The 24,397-nt window shown below is 33.3% G+C and overlaps 1 protein-coding gene across 1 annotated transcript in view; it reads right to left on the bottom strand.

Annotated features, from left to right (window-relative positions):
• Positions 1-24,397, bottom strand: part of DPP10 (dipeptidyl peptidase like 10) — a 675,810-nt gene that overhangs the window by 475,413 nt on the left and 176,000 nt on the right. The window contains exon 3 of the mRNA XM_059927100.1: positions 5,069-5,164. Within this exon, the coding sequence (XP_059783083.1) occupies positions 5,069-5,164 (96 nt within the window). The remainder of the gene's footprint in view (positions 1-5,068; positions 5,165-24,397) is intronic.

The following is a 24,397-nucleotide window of genomic DNA, read 5'->3' as shown; positions in this document are numbered from 1 at the left end:
CATGTTGGGAGACTACAGCCAGTTGGGAAGTGATGGCCACTGGTCCACAGTGCGATAAGCTGAGCTGAGGGTAAGCATTTAGATGCTTTCGTAGCAATTTGACAGTGCCGCCAGATCCAAATGCATGGTAAGTGGCCTAATTTAACTGAGCAGATGCACCCATGGGTGAGCCAGCAACAGACTCACTATACGCAGAAGAACCTCATTACATGATGTTGTGATTCAACCTTAGTCTTTCCAGTATACCCCAGATGTACTTAAAATCCAAAATATGTTTTTTGATGAAAAGATACATGATTTATAATCTACAGAATAAATTTTGAAATTAGCCAGTGGTAAAGAGTTGAAGATAACGTTTAAAAATACAGTATCACTTTATTCATTTTGTATAAAAGCTTAAAATGAACATCCCGAGATTGTTAAAATTGCTTTAAAATCTCCTTGCATTACCATCATCCTTATTTTGGAGACTGATTTCTTCTCTCCAATAATATTATTAAAACAAAAATAGAGACAGTCTACACATACGTTATCCCCTAAGAGTGGTGCCATTGTCAATCTAACCTAGATTAGTTAACAAGAAGGAAGCAAGTTCATTTCCTACATTAAAACCTCTGAATATTGATATGCCAGTTCCTGTTCAAAACCTGAGAATTGGCATTTAATGTGAATAATCACTATTTCTCTCAATATCTGTTTAATTCTCTTTTAGCAATAACAAAAAGTTATGAATATAATAGCAATCCTATTAGTCACCTGTATATCCTCTCTCAAAGTAATATATGAAATTCCTCTTTTATTCCAATGTTATGTTGGTACTTATTATATATTTTTGCAATGTAATTTTAAAACAATTATAATGAGCTAAATTTAGGGGCTGTATTTGTAATATTTACTTATTTTATTTTTCTAATAATTGATTTTATTGTATTTTTCAAAAACATTGATTCATGCCAAACAGGAAATACAAAGTATTAAATTTTAAAACAGTGGTCTTTCACAATAGTTTTAGAAGCACTGTCTTAGAGGAGATTAGACATGTTATAATTATAATCAAGGAAGAAATTTCTGTATGAGAGAATCAACCTCTGGGGTTTAGAGGAAGAAGGTGATCCTCACTGCTGGCAGGAAAAAGAACTTTGCACCTGGGAATGAAGTTTCCAGTGGAACAAAATTGGGGCTGTCAGATTGGGGGGGGGGGGGTGGTGCCCAGTAGAGAAAGTAGTATTGGCAAAGGCAGAGAGTCAAAAGAGCTTTTGAGCCTTATGAAGAATATCAAGCAGTTCAATACCCCTGAAACATAATGTAAAGTAGAATAGTAGGATAGAGGCCAAGCTTGATTCTGAGAGGTCTGGAAATCAAAGGGAGGAGTTTGGGATTTTTTCAATTGGCAAAGGGGTTCCTCTGATGGTTGTTGAGAAGTGTGTTTACAGTTTTTAGCTGGGCCTTATAAAGTTGTATTTGGCAGGAGACTGCTGGAGGATTGGAGACCCATGAAACTAAATAAGGAGTTTGGTATTAACATATATATGCTGCTATATATAAAACAGATAATCAACAAGGACCTACTGTATAGCACAGGGAACTCTACCCAATATTCTGTTATAACCTCTATGGGAAAAGAATCTGAAAAAGAATGGATATATGTATATGTATAACTAAATCACTTTGCTGTATACCTGAAACTAACACAACATTTTAAATCAACTATACTCCAATATAAAATAAAAATTAAATTACAAAAAATAGTTATAAAATCACATAAACATACATATTTATTGGAAAAAATTCAGGAAAAAATGAATAAGCAAAAAGAAAAAAAAATATATCAGGTCAAAATCCAGCCATCTGGAAACAGTCACTGGTATACAGTAGAGACAGTGTGAATCACATACTATCAACTCTGTTTTAAAGACACCTTTGTTTACTTTTTTATACCATAAACATGTAAATATGCTTATACATTTTTTTAGTGACTGCATAAGTTACCATTATATGGATGTCCTTGGGGGAGATGACATGATTGCAATATTCAACATGAAAGGATTAGTCACTGTGAGATCTGTACCCATGAGATTGTCAGAGGTAGTTAACGCATGTGTTAAAGATGTGGAATGGCATCTCAGAGTGAAACACTGGGAGAAGGTAGGTTTTATACTTCAACATAGTGATTAAAGCAGGCTCCACCTCTTATCAGCTGTGTTTTTGGATAAGTGTTTTGCTTTAGCCTCAGTTTCCTGGGGTTCATCGTTATAACTTACATGCTATCTATGAAATATGTCTATAAAGCATCCAGCACAAAGCCTAGCGTAGAAGGCACTCAATTAATATTAGATTTTTCTTTGATGATTGATAGGTCCTCAAATGTACGTGGGGAGATGAATAATGTTAAAGAAGATGGATTTCCGAGTTTCAAGGTGACATAACTACGAAGATGCTATAAAAATGGAGATTTCAAGGATCTGAGCAGATTTGGTGGAAGGCAGTCGTTACGCTAACCATGAACACGAGCACCCATCCAAGGCTGCACTGACATTCACAGACATATTATTTGAGAAGCAGCATAATGAATGACATTGCTACACTTCAGCCTACACACGTCAGGGCCACCTAGACGCCCTCCTTCTCCTTGACCAGTAATGCATTAAATGCTCCTACAGTGACCTCCAAGAACTAAATGAAGCTTCCAAATGAGCTTAAGTTAGACTCCTGCAAGCCACTTATATACTATAGAAAGCTGGTGAGACATGTCATGAGAATAAATAAGAAGCTCACATTTTACATTTAGATATAATCTGTGACAATGAAGCCAGGGTTACACATTGTATGCATAGCCCCCACTGTATTATCTGGCTTCGTGAGGAATACGTAAATAGGCCAAGTACCTAGTGATTGCCAGAAAGGTGATCTGGATTGGAGAGGAAAAAATGAGCACAAATCTATCCCCCTGCTCGAAAAGCAACCCAGTGCACACAATCTACTGACAGTGAGTCAATTCTTTCAGTGGTATTTATAAAGACCACATGGCTCTAAGAGCTTAGATTTTGTTTAATTCTGTTTAAAAGGTTGTTTTATGTCAAGTTCTTTTATAAATATATTTGATCTTAGGTTTTATTTATAGTATGATAATAACACTGCAGCTTTGTCCCAGGATATATTTTCAAAATCAGCTTTACCAATGATTGGTAAAGAAATTATGAAAAAAAAATGATTAAAACGATTAACTGCAAATAATTTTATTTTGATATCTTGTGAAGCATTAGAGTAGAACGCACGCCCTAGATATTGAAATGTGACTTAATTTAGTATGCAGTTCACTGCTTAAACACTGCTCCAGTCCTTTGGTACTTCGATATCAAAGTGTCAGTTACACACGGGAGTAAATGCCTCTTTAAATAGTTCAAGCTAACCTGAGAAGGGGGACGCGACCCATGATTTTTTTCTTGCTTCCCAAAGTCAAAAACTGCACAAATTTCTATAGTTTGGTCAAAATCATGATGAATAAAACAGAATATTATTCAGCATTTCAAATCTAATGACTCAAATTTTTTTGCTCATCTCCTTCAATAGAAAATACTTGCTAGCAAGTAAAAAGATGACTTACAAAATTACAATGGCACATTAGGAGAATGATTTGTGGGAGATCCACATATTAGAGCAATGCTAGGTAATTCCATACCTTTTTTTAAATTTAGTAATAGTACTCATCTGAAATAAATCATAGTGTACCTCTGAAATAATCATAGTGCAAAGGCAACAATAAGGCAAGACCCAAATTTATGAACAATTCAAAATGAAAATATACAAATAAAGGAATAAAACTGATATCTTGTTTTCTCTATTTGTAACATCATCAGCATAATATTTACCTTGCAACCAATTTCAACTGAAACCTAAGTTTACAGAAAAATAAAACTGAACTTCTGTTAAAGGATTTCATTCATTTATTCAAAAAAAACAAATCTTAAGTGCTTGCTGCCCTCCAGAAACTGTATCAGTGCTAGGCAAACAAGTATGATTTGGCTCCTGCCCTCATGAATTAAGTTACATTCTTTTTATAGCTTCCATAAATAAACATTTAATTTGCAGGCATAAATGTATTTAATCAGGATATTAGAGAAGAAAGGATGGACTGTAAGTGAGACGTTATTCATTAGATACAAAGGCAAAGCTCTTTTTAGCTATCATACATGTAACCTACTCTAGGCCTTGAAAACAAGCAAAGATATTATGTCTAAATAAAATGAAGGGCAAAGATTAACAGCTATCTAACCATGGTGATTAGTATGGTCAGGCAAATTGTAATATTCCAGAAATGAAAACCTGACTTCCTTTTCACCAACACATTTCTTATAACTGGATTACCCAATAACTCCCCCTACCACCTCCCACAAAAACAAGCCAAAGTCCATGGAGTCACTCAGTGGTTTTGATTGATTGACTGATTGTATTTGTAATCTAAATTCTTTTTAAAACTTTTTGAAAATAGCAAAATCAGAAATAACCTAAGGAAAGCTGAGGCGATTTCTTTGCCAAGCCACAAAAAGCAAAAATGCAATGTGTTCCCATGCCCTTTCTGTCATTTCAACTTTGTAGTCAACTTTGTAGACTCTCAGACTGGAGAGTCTCCCTAGTTTGTGGCACTTAAACTTAAAAAGAAAAGCCACAAAGAGAGAGAAGAAAATTAATCTGATTGCCAAATTTGAATCACTTATATGTACGCTCCGAAAATCTATACTTCTACACCAAGGAGAATTAGCCAGAGACATGCTAGAGATGTAACACGTGTTTGCAGTCACGTAACTAATGATTCATGAGGGAAGAGCAGATACAGAGCAGTCAATCTAATGTTTGGGGGATAATTTTATTGATGACCTACCTTAGGAATTAGTTTTCTCTCACATGAGCCAAGGTATAAATTTCTGATTAAATGGTATCTGTAATCATTGAAGCATAACACCAATTAAAATAACCACTGGTGGTCAACCAGTGGTCAACAAAACCACCATTTAATTTTAATTATACAGAACTTGAAATAAATATAATGTATAAGAACGTATACACATACCATTGATCCATCGAGCTTCTGGATCATGGAGCACAAATTCTTTCCTGAAGAGGTCTTCTAAAGACAATCTGGTTTCTGATGAATTTGTGAGTTCATCTAAAATAAAGTAAATTTTAGGTTAGACACATTCTCCAAAGAAGACATACAGATGGCCAAGAGGCATATGAAAAGATGTTCAACACCGCTAATTATTAGAGAAATACAAATCAAAACTACAGTGAGATATCACCTCACACCAGTCAAAATGGCTATCATCAAAAAATCCACAAACAATAAATGCTGGAGATTGTGTGAAGAGAAGGGAACCCACCTACACTGTTGGTGGGAATGTAAATTGGTACAGCCACTATGGAGAACAGTGTGGAGGTTCCTTAAAAAACTAAAAATAGAGCTACCATATGACTCTGCAATCCCACTCTTGGGCATATATCTGGAGAAAAACATAGTCTGAAAGAATACATGCAACCCAGTGTTCGTTGCAGCACTCTTTACAATAGCAACCTAAATGTCCATCGACAGAGGAACAGATAAAGGAGATGTGGTACATATATACAATGGAATATTACTCAGCCATTAAAAAGAATGAAATAATGCCATTTGCAGCAACATGGAAGGACCTAGAGATTGTCATACTGAGTGAAGTAAGTCAAACAGAGAAAGAGAAATATCGTATGATATCCCTTATATGTGGAATCTAAAAAGAAATGATACAAATGAATTTATTTACAAAACAGAAACAGACTCACAGACTTAGAGAATGAACTTATAGTTACCAGGAGGGAAGGATGGGGGGAAGGGATAATTAGGGAGTTTGGGATTGACATGTACACACTGCTATATTTTAAATGGATAACCAAGAAGGACCTACTGTATAGCACAGGGAACTCTGCTCAATGTTATGTGGCAGCCTGGATGGGAGCAGAGTTTGGGGGAGAATGGATACATGTATATGTATGGCTGAGTTCCTCTAGTATGCACCTGAAACTATCATCAACATTGTTAATTGGCTATACTCCAACATAAAATAAAAAGTTTTAAAAAGTCTTAAAAAAAAACTAATGAATTATACTATTTGGACTACTTTGCTTTAAAAATATGTTAACTAGATGACAATATAAAGTGGAAATTTTAATGGTTTTTGGCATTAGAAGTTTGTCTGTTCCATGATACTTTTCAATACATTAAATTTTTTTCAATATTAAAATTGTCTTGAGCTACCACAAATTTAAGAGATCAATCCCTTGTTATATAGTGATATATAATATGAAAGCAGTTAATAATTTCTATTGTGCATTGTGCCCCAAAGCATACATTTTTCACTGTTTAACCATAATCCAGCCCAATACTTTCCAAAATCACTTCAACATATTCTCTCTAATGATAAATTTACAGTTTTGTTGTAAACACCAAAGATGAAGAGGTAAAGGTTCCAAACAAATATGGTCAATAAAACTTCCCAACTTGAAACGAAGTTCACCAAATAAACAGAATAAATACCAAAATTCCACAAATAATTACCACCCAACAAATACTAAGTGGACTTAGGAGTTAAATGTAAAAACTCAATATAATGCCAGAATATGAATGAAAAGCACATGTTTATATTAGTCCCTACACATAAACTAGGTGCACTTCCCTTTTAAATCCCAAAATCTAAGAAATGGAAGGACAACACAGTTTAAGTACCAAAATTAAGCATAGCAAGCATACTTTTAGACGAAAGAGGCTACAGATAAGTTTGTGATATTTCATTTTCTTTGCAAAATAATATCATTGTTTATTTACTGTATAAAATCATCTTTGTGACCTCTCAGCTGTGACCTTAACTCTGGCTGAAAATAAAATGTCAACAATATATGCTAACCTCATTAGATATTGTTTTTTTAAAAGTTCGGTACTTATTGCAGCAAGAGCTTTGTTTCTTCCAGCTGAAAAGCTGGGGCAAAGAATCAATAACTTCAAATGCAGTTTCTTCCAACATGAATCAACCATGTAGTTAACCCACAAAATAACTGTTCAGAAACAACTGAAAAAAATATAACAAGTGGAACTAGTGAGAATTGTTTGACCCAAGCCTAGCATAAGACATGATTATATACAGATTTGCAAAACAAAATGCCCCATTTGACAGTCTGACACAACAAAATTTAAATTTACCTTATTCATTCAACGAATAGTAGGGCTCTTAATTTTCAAGGTGTTAAGTGAAGTATTGTAAGGTGCAGGAGACATATCTATGCCCTGCCCCGAGGGGTTCACACAAAGCAAGAAAGAATATGATGGCTGTCAGAATGAGGATACAGAGTACTGTATGAGCTCAGAGAAAGGAAGGAAAATATCTTGCGAAAACAATCAGAAAAGGCTTCAGTGAAAAATGTAATGGCCAACTATCATTCATTGCTGGTGGGAATGAAGAATGGTACAGATACTTGGAAGACAGGTTAGTGGTTTCTTTAAAAACTAAACATATAATCTAACAATTGTGCTCCCTGGTATTTACCCAAATGAGCTGAAAACTTACAGCCACACAAAAATCTGCACATGGATGTTTATAGTAGCTTTATCCATAATTGCCAAAATTTGGAAGCAACCAAGATGTCCTTCAGTACGTGAATGGATAAACTGTGGTCCAGACATTGTGATACTATGAAGTGATAAAAAGAAACGAGCTATCAACCATGAAAAGACATGGAGGAACCTTAAATTATTAATTGAAAGAAGCCAGTCTGAAAAGACTCCCGACTGTATAATTCCAACTATGTAACATGCTGAAAAATGTAAACTATGGAAACTCTAAAGATACTAGTACTTAGAATACATGTCATTATACTGTTGTCCAAATCCATAGGATGTACAACAGCAAGAGTGAACCCTAAAGTAAAATATGGACTTTGGGTGATAATGATGTGTCAATGTAGGTTCATCAGTTGTAGTAAACATATCATGTGTGGGATGTTGACAATGGGGGAGGTTTTACCCATGTGAAGGTAAGGGTAAATGGAAAATCCCTGTACCTTCTGTTCAATTTTTCTGTGAACATAACATTTCTCTTGAAAATAAAATCTATTCATTTTTATTTTTAAAAGTTAAAATGACCTGGGCCTTACAGGTTTCAAAAGACAGAGAAAGGGAATGGCATGGACAAGTGAAGGGCTGAGAGCATTTTAGAAAAAAGAATGACTGCTTTTTGTTTGACATAGCAAAAAAGCTTTGATGCTAGAATTAATTTTCTGTCATAGGAGTTTGGGATTTTAATCAGATGAGCTAACTTTATCAGGATTTCAGAAATATATTTATTCTGTGAGATATCTCAATAAGACCAGATTTTGGTATAGACATGATTTCACAATTTAAAGTTTCCTGAGATTATATAAATGCACCCTAATGTGTCCAATACAATCCCTTTAATTCTTAGATGATTATATTTTACCATCTCTCTTTGATATGAATTTATTTAGTTGATTCAATGAAATTTATATAGGTAAAGGTAGGAGGTAGGAGTCTAACTTTCAGTGGGAAAGTAGATTATGATAGCACAATCTATTAAATAAATGATCCTTATCAACTGAATTGAAAAATTAACTATATTTTTGCTCCTAGGTAAATTCCACATATTTTGTTTACTGTATCTTTTGGGCATATGTAAAACAAACAAAAAACCACCTTGTAAGGCAAATGCAGCACACCATACAATCTTATTTTCAAATACTTTTTTCAAATATTATTTTGGCAATTCTCAAACGTCTGTTCTTTCATATGAGCTTAAAAATCATATTAAAATCCACCAGAATGGGAATCTTATTAAAACAGCATTATATATACACAGCGAATTGGAAAACCTTAAACTTTAGGTACATTAATTGTGTTTCATCTTCTATTTTTCATATAGATCCTTCACATTTCCTATTATATTTACTAGTAAGTATATATGGTTTGTTATTGTGAACAGAATATTTCCCATTGTTATTCTAAATGAGTTTATACACACACACAGAGTTAATAATTATATTATTCACCATATCACATTTTCTTTAAAATGCCAATGGAAATTAAATCTTTTATTTTTCTACATATTCAATTCTATCATCTGAAAATACATTTTCTCCTTTTCCTAAAGTTTAAATTTATATGTATATATATTTATATGTATATCTGTGTGTGTATATATATGCATTTATATGTATATATGTGTGTATATATACATTTATATGTATATATACACACACACATAATATATACATAAAATTTTCAGGTATTGCAGATTCACATGCAGTTGTAAGAAATAATACAGAAAGACAAATCCTTTATACACTTCCTCCAGTTTCCATCAATAACATATGATATCTTGCATAAACAATATCTCAAAAAGAAATTGACATTGATACCCTCCACCAACTCTATTCAGACTTCACCAGTTCTGCATGTATTCAGTTGTGTACATATGAGTATATGTGGCTGTCTTTAGTTCTATGCAATTGTATCAAATATGATGAGCACCAGTAAGGCAGAGAACAGTTCCATCACCAGAATCTCCTGTGTTGCCCTTTTATTGCCATAACCTTCCTCTGCAACCTTTGGCAACCACTAATCTATTTTCCACCTTAAAGATTTTGTAATTTCCAGAGTGCTATGTAAATGGAATCATGCATTATATAATATTTTGAGATTGGTAGAGATCCATCTTAGTTGTTGAGTGTATCAATACTCCGTTCCTTTTTGTTGCTTGGTACTATTCCAGGGCATGAATGTATCAGTTTGTTAAACTATCCATCTGTTGAAGGAAATCTGGGTTATCATTTGTAGCTTGGGGTTATTATGAATAAAGCTGCTATGAACATTAGTTAGAGGTTTTTATGTGAACATAAATGTTCCTTTCTTTGGGATAAATGCCAAAATATGCAATTGCTGGGTCACATGGTGCACATTTAGTTTTGTAAGAAAATATCGGATGCTTTTCTAGAGTAGTTGTACCATTTTACATTCTCACCAGCAATGTAGAAATGACCTAGTTTTTCTGTGTTCTTGCAAGAATTTGGTGGTTTTTTAAAAGAAATAAGCCATTCTGATATATGTGTAATGATATGTCGTTGTAGTTTTAATTTTCATTACCCTAATAGCTAATGAACATCATTTAATGTGCTTATTTGTGATGTTTATATCCTCTTAAGTGAAATGTCTGTTCATGTCATTTGCCCATTTTCTAATTGGATTGTTTTGTTTGTGTGACTGTTGAGTTTAGAGTCTTCTATTCTAGATGCAAATCATTTGTTGATATGTCAACTTCAGATTTCCTCCAGCCCTCTACCTTGTCTTTTCATCCTTTTAAAAAGGACTTCTGCAGAGGAAAAGTTTTTAATTTTGATGAGATCCAGTTTATCATTTTTTCCTTTTATAAATCACACTTTTATTGTCAAGACTAAGAATGCTTCAACTAATCCAGAAGATTTTTCTCCTATCTTTTTTCCTAAAAGGGTAATAGTTTTATATTTTACATATAAGTCCCGGAATCATCTTGAGATACTTTTTGTCTATCATGTGAGGATTAATTAGAGGTTCATATTTTATTTTTGTTTTTTTGCATATTGGATGACCAATTGCTCCAGCACCATTAAAAAGCATTTATTTCATTTTAGTGAATTATTTCATTAGCTCGAGTGTCAAAACAATGTTGAATAATAATGATGAAATAACAATCCTGCTGTCTTCTTTTACTATGGCAGCATCTTTAATATTTCATTATTTAATAAGATATTTTTTCTTGCTTTTTGGAAAGGAATCTGTATCATGCTTAAGTAATTTGTTTTTATTCCTATGTCACTTCAAATTTTTATTTGAAATTATAACTGTCATGATACGCTTCCAACCTTTTATATAAACATAATTTTCTCCTTTAATGTGTTGATATAAAAATTGTATAAATGAAATTTCCTATTTCCAACCACCCTCTACTTCTATAACAAAATCCAACTGGTCATGGCAAACTATTATTACTTTTCTACTGCTAGATTAATATGTTAAATGTTTATTTAAATGTTTAGATTTTTTAATGAATTAAACTAATGGTCCATTATTTTTTTCATTTTGTATTATACCGATCAGTTAACATTTTAATAATTTTATTAAATATTCTGAACTTCATTTATTTTCTATAATCTGAAATAATTCAATAATTTTAATAGTAAGAATTTTTTTTAACTCCAATTGCCCCTAGATTTTATTATAAAATCAACTCATCAAAGTAATTCAAACTATTGTGATTAAATTTTAAATTTAAACAATAATCAGATAAAACTTAAGGTTTAATTTATTTGTCTTCATTCATTACTGAATGAACTGTATATACTTCATTACTTCATTCCTTTTTCTGGTTGTTTCTTTTTTCCTTATTTCTTTGTTCATTTCTTTAAATTTTTCTTAGCTGCTAGGCACTATCCCTGAGGTCTCCTGAATTTTTCAGTCCTAGAAAAGAGACTTCTTCCTTCTACATATAATGAATAATAAAGCTTCTGTTTTAATAGCCTTGGAGGTTGGTTGTTTATCCCCTAGCTCCTTTTATCTCCACATCTCATCACAGTCTTTTGGAGTGTTCATCCTTTGTAATCAATCATCCCTTTTCCAAATGCCCCTCCCCAAGCCCTAATGGGATATCCATTTGGAGGGGAAACTTAGGCTCAGCAAACTTAAAGATTTTGACAAAGTTCACATGGTTAGCAAGAGGCAGGACTGAAATTGGAACCTACATCTCTCTAACTTATTAAGCTCTACTGTCTCTCAAAATAAGTTTTCTTTTCTCGTTCTCTATAATATTGTGTTAATTAGTTTTTTTTTAATGTACAATTTTATAAGTGATAGTTTAAGAATATTCTTATTTCCTTTTAGCCACAAGAATCCTTCTCCTGTACCCTCTCCAGACTTTATTAGCATCCCATTCTGCTCCAACCTGCTCATGAAGGTACCATTGCCACAGTCTTTCTATTTTCTCACATAGAGCAGTGTCACAGCATTCATGAAAAAGTGGAGCTTTTTGTTTGTTTTCTTCAAGAAATTGTCTATAAAATGTCAGCCTGAAACTCCAAATTTACCCTCTGCTCATTGTTGCACTCTATTTAGTATTAATATTAGTAGCATCACCTATCACACCTCATCAGCAAACATTTATAACCCAGGTGCAACCTGGTTTCTCAGGAACTTAATTTATGTTAGAACCATCTGAAGAAATCTTATATTTGATACATTTTAATAATGTTCTCTCTATTTTGACTCTACGGCCCCACTTAGCAAACAGAGAATCCTGGGCACCATTTCTTCATCCCAATCACTCACATCGAACACTGAGAAGGTAGCTTAAGAAGGAAATTGGTATTAGATTGTAAATAATTTTAAGAGATGATTCCTCATGTAAAGCTCCTTTCTTACAAATCTTCAGAGGAAGAAATTCTGAAATCAATACCTATTTCCTAATATCAACATAATATTACTTTTTTTTTTGGCCACACCTCACGGCCTGTGGGATCTTAGTTCCCTGATTAGGGATCAACCTGTGCCCCCAGAAGTGGAAGCACTGAGTCTCAAACACTTGACTGCGTCTCATAGACTTTATCCTTCACAAGTATGGTACTGGGTAACATATCATCTCTAGTTATTTTGTAAATAAATATGAGATATCTTTTGATGTGTGTGCATATGTACATATATATATGTATATATATATATGTGTGGATACATGTGTGAAAGTCTGAAAACCTAATATATGTTGATAGTTGCTATTTCTTTTTCTTTAATGTTTGCTGTGGTTTTGTCATATATGACCTTTATTATATTGAGGTAGGTTCCCTCTATGCCCACTTTCTGGAGAGTTTTTATCGTAAATGGGTGTTGAATTTTGTCAAAAGCTTTTTCTGTATCTATTGAGATGATCATATGGTTTTCATTCTTCAATTTATTAATATGGTGCATCACATTGATTCATTTGCATATATTGAAGAATCCTTGCATCCATGGGATAAATCCCACTTGATCATGGTGTATGATCCTTTTAATGTGTTGTTGGATTCTGTCTGCTAGTATTTTGTTGAGGATTTTTGCATCTATATTCATCAGTGATATTGGTCTGTAATTTTCTTTTTTTGTAGTATCTTTGTCTGGTTTTGGTATCAGGGTGATGGTGGCCTCATAGAATGAGTTTGGGAGTGTTCGTTCATCTGCTATTTTTTGGAAGAGTTTGGGAAGGATGGGTGTCAGCTTTTCTCTAAATGTTTGATAGAATTCACCTGTGAAGCCATCTGGTCCTGGACTTTTGTTTGTGGGAAGATTTTTAATCACAGTTTCAATTTAATTGCTTGTGATTGGTCTCTTCATATTTTTTATTTCTTCCTGGTTCAGTCTTGGAAGGTTACACTTTTCTAAGAATTTGTCCATTTCTTCCAGGTTGTCCATATTATTGGCATAGAGTTGCTTGTAGCAGTCTCTTAGGATGCTTTGTATTTCTGCAGTGTGTGTTGTAACTTCTCCTTTTTCATTTCTAATTTTATTGATTTGAGTCCTCTCCCTCTTTTTCTTGATGAGTCTGGCTAATGGATTATCAATTTTGTTTATCTTCTCAAAGAACCAGCTTTTAGTTTTATTGATCTTTGCTATTGTTTTCTTTGTTTCTATTTCATTTATTTCTGCTCTGATCTTTATGATTTCTTTCCTTCTGCTAACTTTGGGTTTTGTTTGTTCTTCTTTCTCTAGTTCCTTTAGGTGTAACATTAGATTGTTTATTTGAGATTTTTCTTGTTTCTTTAGGTAGGCCTGTATTGCTATAAATTTCCCTCTTAGAACTGCTTTTGCTGCATCCCATAGGTTTTGAATCACCGTGTTTTCATTGTAATTTGTCTCTAGGTACTTTTTGATTTCCTCTTTGATTTCTTCAGTGATCTCTTGGTTATTTAGTAATGTGTTGTTTAGCCTCCATGTGTCTGTGTTTTTTAAGTTTTTTTCCCTGTAATTGACTCCTAATCTCATAGCGTTGTGGTCAGAAAAGATGCTTGATATGATTTCAATTTTCTTAAATTTACTGAGGCTTGATCTGTGACCCAAGATGTGATCTATCCTGGAGAATGTTCTGTGTGCACTTGAGAAGAAAGTGTAATCTGCTGTTTTTGGATGGAATGTTCTATAAACATCAATTAAATCTATCTGGTCTATTGTGTCATTTAAAGCTTGTGTTTCCTTATTAATTTTCTGTTTGGATGATCTGTCCATTGGTGTAAGTGAGGTGTTAACGTCCCCCACTATTATTGTGTTACTGTCGATTTCCTCTTTTATAGCTGTTAGCAGTTGCCTTATGTATTGAGGTGCTCCTATGTTGGATGCATATATATTTATAATTATTATATTTTCTTCTTGGATTGATCCCTTGATCATTATGTAGTGTCTTTCCTTGTGTCTTGTAACATTCTTTATTTTAAAGTCTATCTTATCTGATATGAGTATTGCTACTCTAGCTTTCTTTTGATTTTCATTTGCATGGAATATCTTTTTCCATCCCCTCACTTTCAGTCTGTATGTGTCCCTAGGTCTGAAGTGGGTCTCTTGTAGACAGCATATATATGGGTCTTGTTTTTGTATCCATTCAGCGAGCCTGTGTCTTTTGGTTGGAGCATTTAATCCATTCGTATTTAAGGTAATTACCGATATGTATGTTCCTATTACCATTTTCTTAATTGTTATGGGTTTGCTTTTGTAGGTCCTTTTCTTCTCTTGCATTTCCCACTTAGAGAAGTTCCTTTAGCATTTGTTGTAGAGCTGGTTTGGTGGTGCTGAATTCTCTTAGCTTTTGCTTGTCTGTAAAGCTTTTGATTTCTCTGATGAATCTGAATGAGATCCTTGCCAAGTAGAGTAATCTTGATTGTAGGTTCTTCCCTTTCATCACTTTAAATATATCATGCCACTCCCTTCTGGCTTGTAGAGTTTCTGCTGAGAAATCAGCTGTTAACCTCATGGGAGTTCCCTTGTATATTATTTGTCATTTTTCCATTGTTGCTGTCAATAATTTTTCTTTGTCTTTAATTTTTGCCAGTTTGATTACTATGTGTCTTGGTGTGCTTCTCCTTGGGTTTATCCTGCCTGGGACTCTCTGCACTTCCTGGACTTGGGTGGCTATTTCCTTTCCCATGTTAGGGAAGTTTTCGACTATAATCTCTTCAAATATTTTCTCAGGTCCTTTGTCTCTCTCTTCTCCTTCTGGGACCCCTATAATGCGAATGTTGGTGTGTTTAATTTTTTCCCAGAGGTCTCTCAGGCTGTCTTCATTTCTTTTCATTCTTTTTTTCTTTATTCTGTTCTGTGGCAGTGAATTCCACCATTCTGTCTTCCAGGTCACTCATCCGTTCTTCTGCCTCAGTTATTCTGCTATTGAGTCATTCTAGGTATTTTTCATTTCCGTTATTGTATTGTTCATCTCTATTTGTTTGTTCTTTAATTTTTCTAGGTGTTTGTTTTTTAATTTCTAGGTCTTTGTTAAACATTTCTTGCATCTTCTCGATCTTTGCCTCCATTCTTTTTCCGAGGTCCTGGATCATCTTCACTATCATTATGCTGAATTCTTTTTCTGGAATGTTTCCTATCTCCACTTCATTTAGTTGTTTTTCTGGGGTTTTATCTTGTTCCTTCATCTGGTACATAGCCTTCTGCCTTTTCATCTTGTCTATCTTTCTGTGAATGTGGTTTTTGTTCCACAGGCTGCAGGATTGTAGTTCTTCTTGCTTCTGCTGTCTGCCCTTTGGTGGATGCGGCTATCTAAGAGGCTTGTCGATAGTTTCTATTAAAAGGCTAAATATTTGTTAACCAAATAGGATCCTACAATTATGGTTATAATTATGAATAACAGCACAAGGATCCAATGAGATGCACAGTATAATAATGACCCCAAGTATTTAAAGAACTGGAAACAGAGTAATTATTTTTTTAATTGTACAAGATATAGAATCTTAGCTAAAACTTTCAGCTTTGGCAACAGGAGTGTAGAAATAGAATTGACATTAAATAATTCTCTCCATGTTCTTTCCTCTGTTCTAGTCTATCATTTAAGATCATAGATTTCTACTGGCATTTCTGTGCTTTCTTCCAAAAATCCAATCTTGCTTTTAAATGGCCTTTTGAAATAAGTTGGCCACATAATCTTAGAAGAGAAAAGAAAATTCTTCAGTAATGAACTGAAGGAAAACTAATCTGTGACTTTCAGTACTTGGTTTCTCTTTACTGAAACTGTGTTACTTTTTATCTGGTTTACTCTTGACATCAGAGGTTCAGAAATATTTCTTTTAATTTAAATCTTATTTGAAATAATTTCCTGTTAAAACAGTAATGAAAAGAAAAATCTAATCAGGTAGTTATTCAGAATTCCCACAAGAAGAACAAGGCTATTTCCTCTTTCTGCTCCTTTGATTCTCTCTTTTCTCTGGATGTCCAATGTACCACCACCTTTATTTCCCACAGCTACATTTAAATCTCTATGCTTAAAGGTTATTCTCATTTCCCATGTTTAGTGTCACTACAGGCTAGTCTTCTAGTGCATTTCCATTTTAAAACATTATTGATTGTTCAAAGTTCATAGAAAGGGTAGCACCCCCGCCACCCCACCTTATATAACTGTATATATGAAAATATAGAATGCAAATCATAGCAGTCACAGCCAAATTCCAAATCTTTTCAAAATATTTGCTGATTGTACATTGCCTAGTCAGACTTTAAAGTTTTGTTTTACTACTTAACAGCTAAAGCACTAATTCCTTTCTTTTTTCCATCATTTTCCCATTCTTTTCTTTCACTAGGATGCTGAAATACAATACAGCAGACTGAATATTGTCAAAATTTATGTCATTTGAGATCAGATATAATACACCAAGTTCTTTTTAATGTTTCCTGATTTATCACCAAGAAAATGAACAAAGGGTTACTATCTCCAGTTAAGGAGCTACACATAGTTTGGAATGTAAAACTGGGGAATAAAAATACATATCACTGAAACAGAAGAATTACAAGGTATGCTCTGGTACAAGTTACATCTCTTTTCTTTTTTATTTATAAATGAAGATATATATGGAAATCATTAGGCAAAGTACTCAGCTTATTTAATGTCAGCCATTGTCATTATTATTATTAAAATGTTAAAATGTATAGGTCAATATAAAGCAAATGTGAATTTTAAAATTTCAAAGTCACAAAACAAAATGTTTTCTCTTCCTTTGGAGTTTTTGTTTCTTTCATAGTTCCCTTCAGCCCAAATATTTCCATTATGTTCTTGGATGTACCCTACCAGAAGTACAGTATTGAGTTGCATGTTTTAGTAGAAAAAGTTAGTGAAATGTAAAATTCACTCAGAAGTCTCTTTTTGAAAGAAGAGTATTTGGCTATTTTGAATTTGTAAGGTCAAATATATGGATCACACAAATAAATTATAAATCAGTCTTGTCAGTGAAGCAGCTTGTCACTTAGTATTTTGAACACCAATTCATCCACTCAAGCAAAAGCACAAAGGGAATTAGTGCACTGTATGCCATCTGTTTTATAGTCCCAGAAAATTACCTTTGTTCCTCTTGGTATGCCAGGAGTTTCCTTCCTCTATCTCTTTCCTTTGCCTTTTCCTACTCTAATATCTTGTTGTGGCAACAGCTAAGTTTCTTGAATAAAAGGCCAATCAATTCCTTATCTTCATCAATTCTATCACCTAGAACCACTTTTGACTCAGATTAACCCTGTACCTTATAAAGTCTAAATTATATATACCCTTCAAATTGAATTTACTTCCTAAATCAGATTATCTGCCAATGAATGTTCTTTCTTTCTCAAGTATATTTCCAGCATGTAGCTTTCATATAGAAAGCCACATTTTAATTATAAAAAGTCATTTAAAAATTCAGCTATGTGGAAAGTTACTAAATTGTAACTAAAGCTGGGTCTGTACTGAATGGAATGAAGACAGCTGGCAAATAGGGTATTATATATTTATTTAACTGTCACTTTCTTCCCTCTCCCAACCCTGCCCTTTTTTTTCACCATACATGGGGAGAATTTTTAGGGAATGTACACTGAATACAAAATACTGAAATACAGATTACAAGAAGTTTGCCTTCTACGATCCATTCATCTTCTCAAAGTTTCCCCACAGACAGTTATGAACTTATACTCCCACTCCCTATACTCGAACAGGGACAAGCATTAATGCTGAAATAACAGTAATCAGAGCTAGGAGTTCATATTTTAATCCTAGTTAAACCCTTAAGTAGTGCATAGGCCCTTGGCTAGTTCAGTCCATCTATTCAGGAGTAAGTTTCCTCATTTGTAAAGAGAAAGGGTTGGACTAAATTACACTGTGGCTGGCTGTGTTCTAGAGACTCTAAAGCTCTCTTAGGACAGAGAAAGGAGAGGGGTAGATAGGGATTATGTGGTTAAAACTCTTCAACCAGAACAGCTCTGCTGTTGACATGTTTGATTTCTTCATATAGAATTTTATTGGGTGTACCCCTCCCCAAACACACACAAAGGCCCATAAAGTAGCTTGCATCTGTAAGATGCCCTAATTTCTGTTATATTCTGTACTAGTTCTCCTTATTTTCAGCAGAGACTCTTAAGTGCTCATCAAAATAAGGAATGTACTTTCAGGTTCTGAAGGACTTATTAAATTTTACCTCAAACTTGTCATCTCTTGAATAAATAAATCAAGAGCTTTATGATTTACTCATAGGTTTAATTAGTCAAATTAGTCAATTATTCAAAGTGCTAATCATACTCAATCTTCTTCCTGAGACTTTTTCCAAATTAAATCTCCTGAATTTGAGTAGAAAACCTAAATGTGAGAAATGTACTTGCACAAAGGCCTTTCACATTGCGAGTAGAAAAGGCAAATTATAGACTGATACACATATACACATAACACACACCTTACACACACACACACACACATGCTAGAATGATGTCTTCTTTATACCCTAATGTGTTATAGCTCTACTTTGGGCCTATGAGCTCTTATATAACCAAGTTTGAGTTCCTCCCTCAGGCATACTTTTTATTTCAATCACATTACCATTAGCAAATTTTTGTTCCATATCTCTACTACCCTACAGGAGAGCATTGCAGAGCATAATCTGTGAGCAACTGTGGACAGCAGTCCTAAAAGTCAAAATTATATTCATAGTAATACTAAGGCACATCGTCCTTTTTTTACACTGGGTTGAAATTCTCACTCCTGGAAGCAAAACCAAAGGTGGATGCAATTACAGACACCTCACTGAGAGTCAATACTGTGGCATAAAACTATACGATAGTCTCTATTCTTTAGTCTTATAAATGCTCAAAAAATGCTTGAAAAATCCTATTCCAGTTAAGAACTTCCTCAACACAGTTCTAAAAATTGTTCATTTTATTCAGTCTCCACCCTTGAGATCTTTTCAATATTTGTGTAGTGAAAAGGGAGTTATACCTCCTCACCTCTGCCGCCCCAAAATCACTTCCCCTGCATATCGACATGGTACTTGTTCCAAGGAAATGTATGTGGGCAATTGCTTGAGTTATGTACTGAACTAACAGTTTTTTTCCTAGAACACTATTTTTAGTGGAAAAAATGAATAACAAACTATGATTACTTAGACTTAAGGATTTGGCAAATGTTTTCTTCAAAATAAATAAAATGAGCCTCTCACTTAAAAATCATAACTGTTAAAAAATAATACATAAAAAAATTTAAAAACACAACTGTTTGTTACAAACTATAAAATTCAAGCTTTCAAACAAAAATTGAATTTTGCAAAACTTGTGTTCTCTATCTTGAGTTTGACTACTTCCCAGTACTCTTCTAGTGAGATTTTTCTAGTTATACCATCAGTGATATTAACTGTTGTTTTTAATATTGTGTAATAAACTCTACCAACATTTGCAAGATCTGTATAACTCAGTGAACTAATATTTTCCAAATGACCAATGCATAATGTTACAGAATCGTGCATAGATAAAAGATCCTTTTAAAGTGCTAGATGGACCAATAGATTTTAAAAGCAGAGTACTGATATTTTACGGATATGGTTTCAGGTTTCACAATGCAACTAACCATTGAGGATCTACCATTTATCAACTTCTCAAGAAGTATCAAGAAAGAGCATCTACAATTATGTGAAAAAGCTATTAAAAAACTCCCTCCATTTCTAACTACGTATCTTTATGAGGCCAGAATTCCTTCACATGCTTTAACCAAAGCAACTGATTCCAAAAGAATTGACACAGGAGTACATACGAGAATCCTGTAGTCTTCTATTGAGCAGACATTAAATATTTGCAAAAACATAAAATAATGACATTCTTCTCACCAATTTTTGAAAAGGTAACTATTTTTCATTATATATTATGTATATTTACATGTAATAGTTTTATTTTGCCATTTTAAATGAATTAACAGATATTTTATAAAAAGTCTGAGAAAGTAATTTTTAATTTCTAATCCAGAAAATATTTATAGGTATAATTCAAATGCCCAAAAGCACTTTTGTGCCCTCAATGACTTGTTAGAGGTCCCCACACTAAGCTCTCCTATGTATACTTTATTGTGTAGTTTATTAAGTTTATTTTACCCTCATTTCAAACTGCTAAGGTTATAGTAAGTATTACTCTAGGTCTCTACAGATGTGGACTCTCTTCTCGATTTGGTAATAACATCAGATTTAATGATCATACTACATTATGTTATTATTTGTTATGTTCATCATCAAGAACTTCATGAAATATTTCTCTGACAGTCTCTATTTTTAATACAAGAGTGAATAAGTAGATAAATTTGTCACTGGTCAATATTTAGTGAAAACTTAGTTTGTACTGATAGTGTAAACTATTATGCATCATACAATAAATGGAGGAAACAGTGTAAATGGTAAAGATATGAAACCTATGCTTGATGGTTTCAAATATAACAAGGAACTCAGGTTGATCACAAATGACAGAAGCCAGCTGCATATAAATTGGATCAGTAAAGTCTGTTATTAGAGTGATATCAATGAACATAAAGGAGTAGACTGCTCCAAGAGACTGTTTTCCCACGGTAACATCAAAAAAAAAAAAAAATACAAGCAAAATTGTCAGAATAAACTGTCAGAATTCTGGAAAACAGTCAAATGTTTACAAAACACAAGCAAACACTGAATCAAGAAAAAGGCAACTTAAAAATAATAGGAAGGCTTGTGGAATTTTTATTTGCCATTACCCCCATCCTCTCACTGTCTTGGTGGCAATCTTTGAGTCAGCAGCCTGCATTTGGAGTATGGTCCTGGTTCTAGAGGGAGCAAAGTAGATCTTATTCTCAAAGAGTTGTGTTTGCCTGCTCTAAACTGTCTCAACTGACACAAGGCATTTATTTTTGTTACACCTGATCCAGAACAATCAGGGCAGAAAAGCAATGGGTATTCCTCAAAAACATCATAAAGCAAATGAATGAGCCACAGCTACATGGGGAAAAAGACACAGTTAAGACATAATATAGGGAACCCAAAGCTGGGAGGCAAAGCTGGAAAAGAGTTTCTTTGGGAAATTAGGCATTCAAAATGCCTACATATATTGGAACATTTGGAAAGCCACATTCATGCCCAGAGCAGGATGCATGCTCAAAAAAGGTCTGAAAAGACCCTAAGTTTTCACCTCTGGCTAAACTTTAGGCTCAGTACAAGCAGGAAGTGAAGGCTAAGACAGAATTGCAGATGATCTGAATAAGTGTCCCAGCACAGAACTAATTTGAAAAGAATGAGAGTGTTTTGTGGTCCCCTCTTTTTAAAAAAATTCTGCTTTTTTTTTTCTTTCTTTTCCTCCCTGCCCCTCCCCACCTCTTGAATCCTAACATTCAACGAAATCTTTGTAAAAACGTGAGCTGTACATAAACTAAAGGAACAGAGACTTCAGAGACTACACATCACACAGGATACTGACTTTGCAAAATCGATATATCAATATTGATCAACTAATCAATACATCAATATCAATATCTCTATCTATCTATTTATCCATATATCACTACATCCAACAACACCAGGATACATTCTTTTCAACTACATGGAACATTCTCCAGGATAGACCATATGTTAGGCCACCAAACAAGTTTCAATAAATTTAAAAATATTGAAATTATTCAAAATATGCTCTCTGAATGAGATGGAATGAAAGTAAAAATCAATAACAGAAAGAAAACTGGAAAATTCACCTGTATGAGGATGTTAAACAAGACACTTTAAACAAGCAGTATTTCAGAGAAGAAATCACAAAGGAAATTAGGAAATACTTTGGGACAAATGAAAATGAAAATACAACATACCAAAACTGATAGGATTCAGTGAAGGCATTACTCACAGAGATAAATACCTCCCCTAAAAAAGAAAGATGTCAAATCAATAACCTAACTTTACATGTAAATAAGTAGAAAAAAGAAGAGGAAATTAACTGAAATCTAGTAGAAGAAAGTAATAAATATTAGAGTGATGATAAATGAAATTAGAGAATAGAAAACCAGTAGAAAGAATCAATAGAATCAAAAGTTTTTTCTTTGAAAAGATCAACACAATTGACCAAATTTTACTTAAGTTGACTACGATAAAAAAGAAAGAAGATGCAGATATAATAAGTCAGTTATGAAACTGGGAGCATTGCTAAAATTTTATAGAAATTAAAAGGATCATGAGAGAATACTTTGAACAATTGTATGCTAAAATATTAGATAACTTAGATAAAATGGACACATTTCTAGAAACACGTAAACTACCAAACTGACTCAAGAAGAAATAAAAAATCTAAACAGACCAATTATTAGTAAGAAGATTGAACCATAAACAAAAACCTCACAACAATGAAAAATGCAGGAACAGATGACTTCACTTGTAAATTCTACCAAACATTTAAAGAAGAATTAGCTCCAATTCTTCTCAAACTCTTCCAAAAGCTAGAAGAGGAAGGAGTGCTTAATAACTCACTTTATAAGGTTAGACTATTCTGATCCAAATCCAAAGAGAACACATGAAAAAAATGTTAACATTCCTAATGAATATATATGCAAAAACCCTCAATGAAATACAAGTAGCAAATGGCAGAATGACTTCTTTTAATTGGCCAACCAAATTCTCCAGCATATCAAGAGGATTATGAACTATTAACAAAGAGGATTATTCCAGGAATTTAAGGGTAACCTGACCAAAAAAAAAAAAAAAAAAGAGGTAACCAATGTAATATACCACATTCATAGAAAAAAAGAGGAAAAACACATGATCATCTCAATTCATGATAAAATGCATTTGACAAATCCATCACTCTTTCTTTTAGAAACATTTTAAAAACTAGGAATGAAAAGAAACTTCCTCAACATGAAATAAGGTCTTTATGAAAAGCCCACAGCTAAGGTGGTAGTCAGTGATGAAAGACTGAAAGATGTTGTTCTGTGATCGAGAACAAGACAATGATGTCCACTTTCACCATTGCTATACATAATTATACTGGAAATTCTAACCAGAATTCTAGCCAGGGAAGAAAAATAAATAAAAGACAGCCAATTTGGAAATGAAGGTGTAAAACTATCTCTATTTACACATGCCATTGTCTTCTATATACAGAAAACCCAAAGAATCTACGACAATCTTCTACAGCTAATAAGTAAATTTAGAATAAAGGGTTTTGAGTGTTTATCAACACTCAAAAATTAGTTGTATTTCTATACGCCAGCAATAAGCAATCAATAAAAGATATTAAGGAATTAATTCTAGCTACAATCACATTCAAAAGAATGAAATACTTAGGAATAAATTTAACCAAGGAGGTAAAGAATTTACATTTAAAACTATAAAACATTGCTGAAAGAAATTAAATATATAAATAAATGGAAAGACAACTAGTGTTTAATGATTGAAAGAATATTTCTAAGATGGCAATATTACCCAAAGTGATCCACAGATTCAATGCCATCAATATCAAAATCCCAACTGCCATTTTTTTTTTTTTTTTGCAGAAATGGAAAAGACAATCCTCAAATTCATATGGAATTGTAAAAGGCCCTGAATAGGAAAAAATAAAAAACTAAAAAAGAAAACAAAGTTGGAGCACTCACATTTTCTAATTTCAAAATTTACTACAAAGCTACAGTAATCAAAACAGTGGCGTGATACTGGCATAAGGTTAGACGCAGACTGATGGATTACAATTGCAAGTCCTCAAATAAGCCAATATTATCTATGATAAATGATAATCAACAAGGGAGGAAAAAAAAACATTCAATGGGTAAAGAACAGTCTCTTCAACAAATGTTTCTAGGTGAAATGTATGCAAAAAATG

This window comes from Balaenoptera ricei, chromosome 7, assembly GCF_028023285.1.
Source record: "Balaenoptera ricei isolate mBalRic1 chromosome 7, mBalRic1.hap2, whole genome shotgun sequence".
Lineage (NCBI taxonomy): Eukaryota > Metazoa > Chordata > Mammalia > Artiodactyla > Balaenopteridae > Balaenoptera > Balaenoptera ricei.
This window is presented reverse-complemented; position numbering and strand designations above follow the sequence as displayed.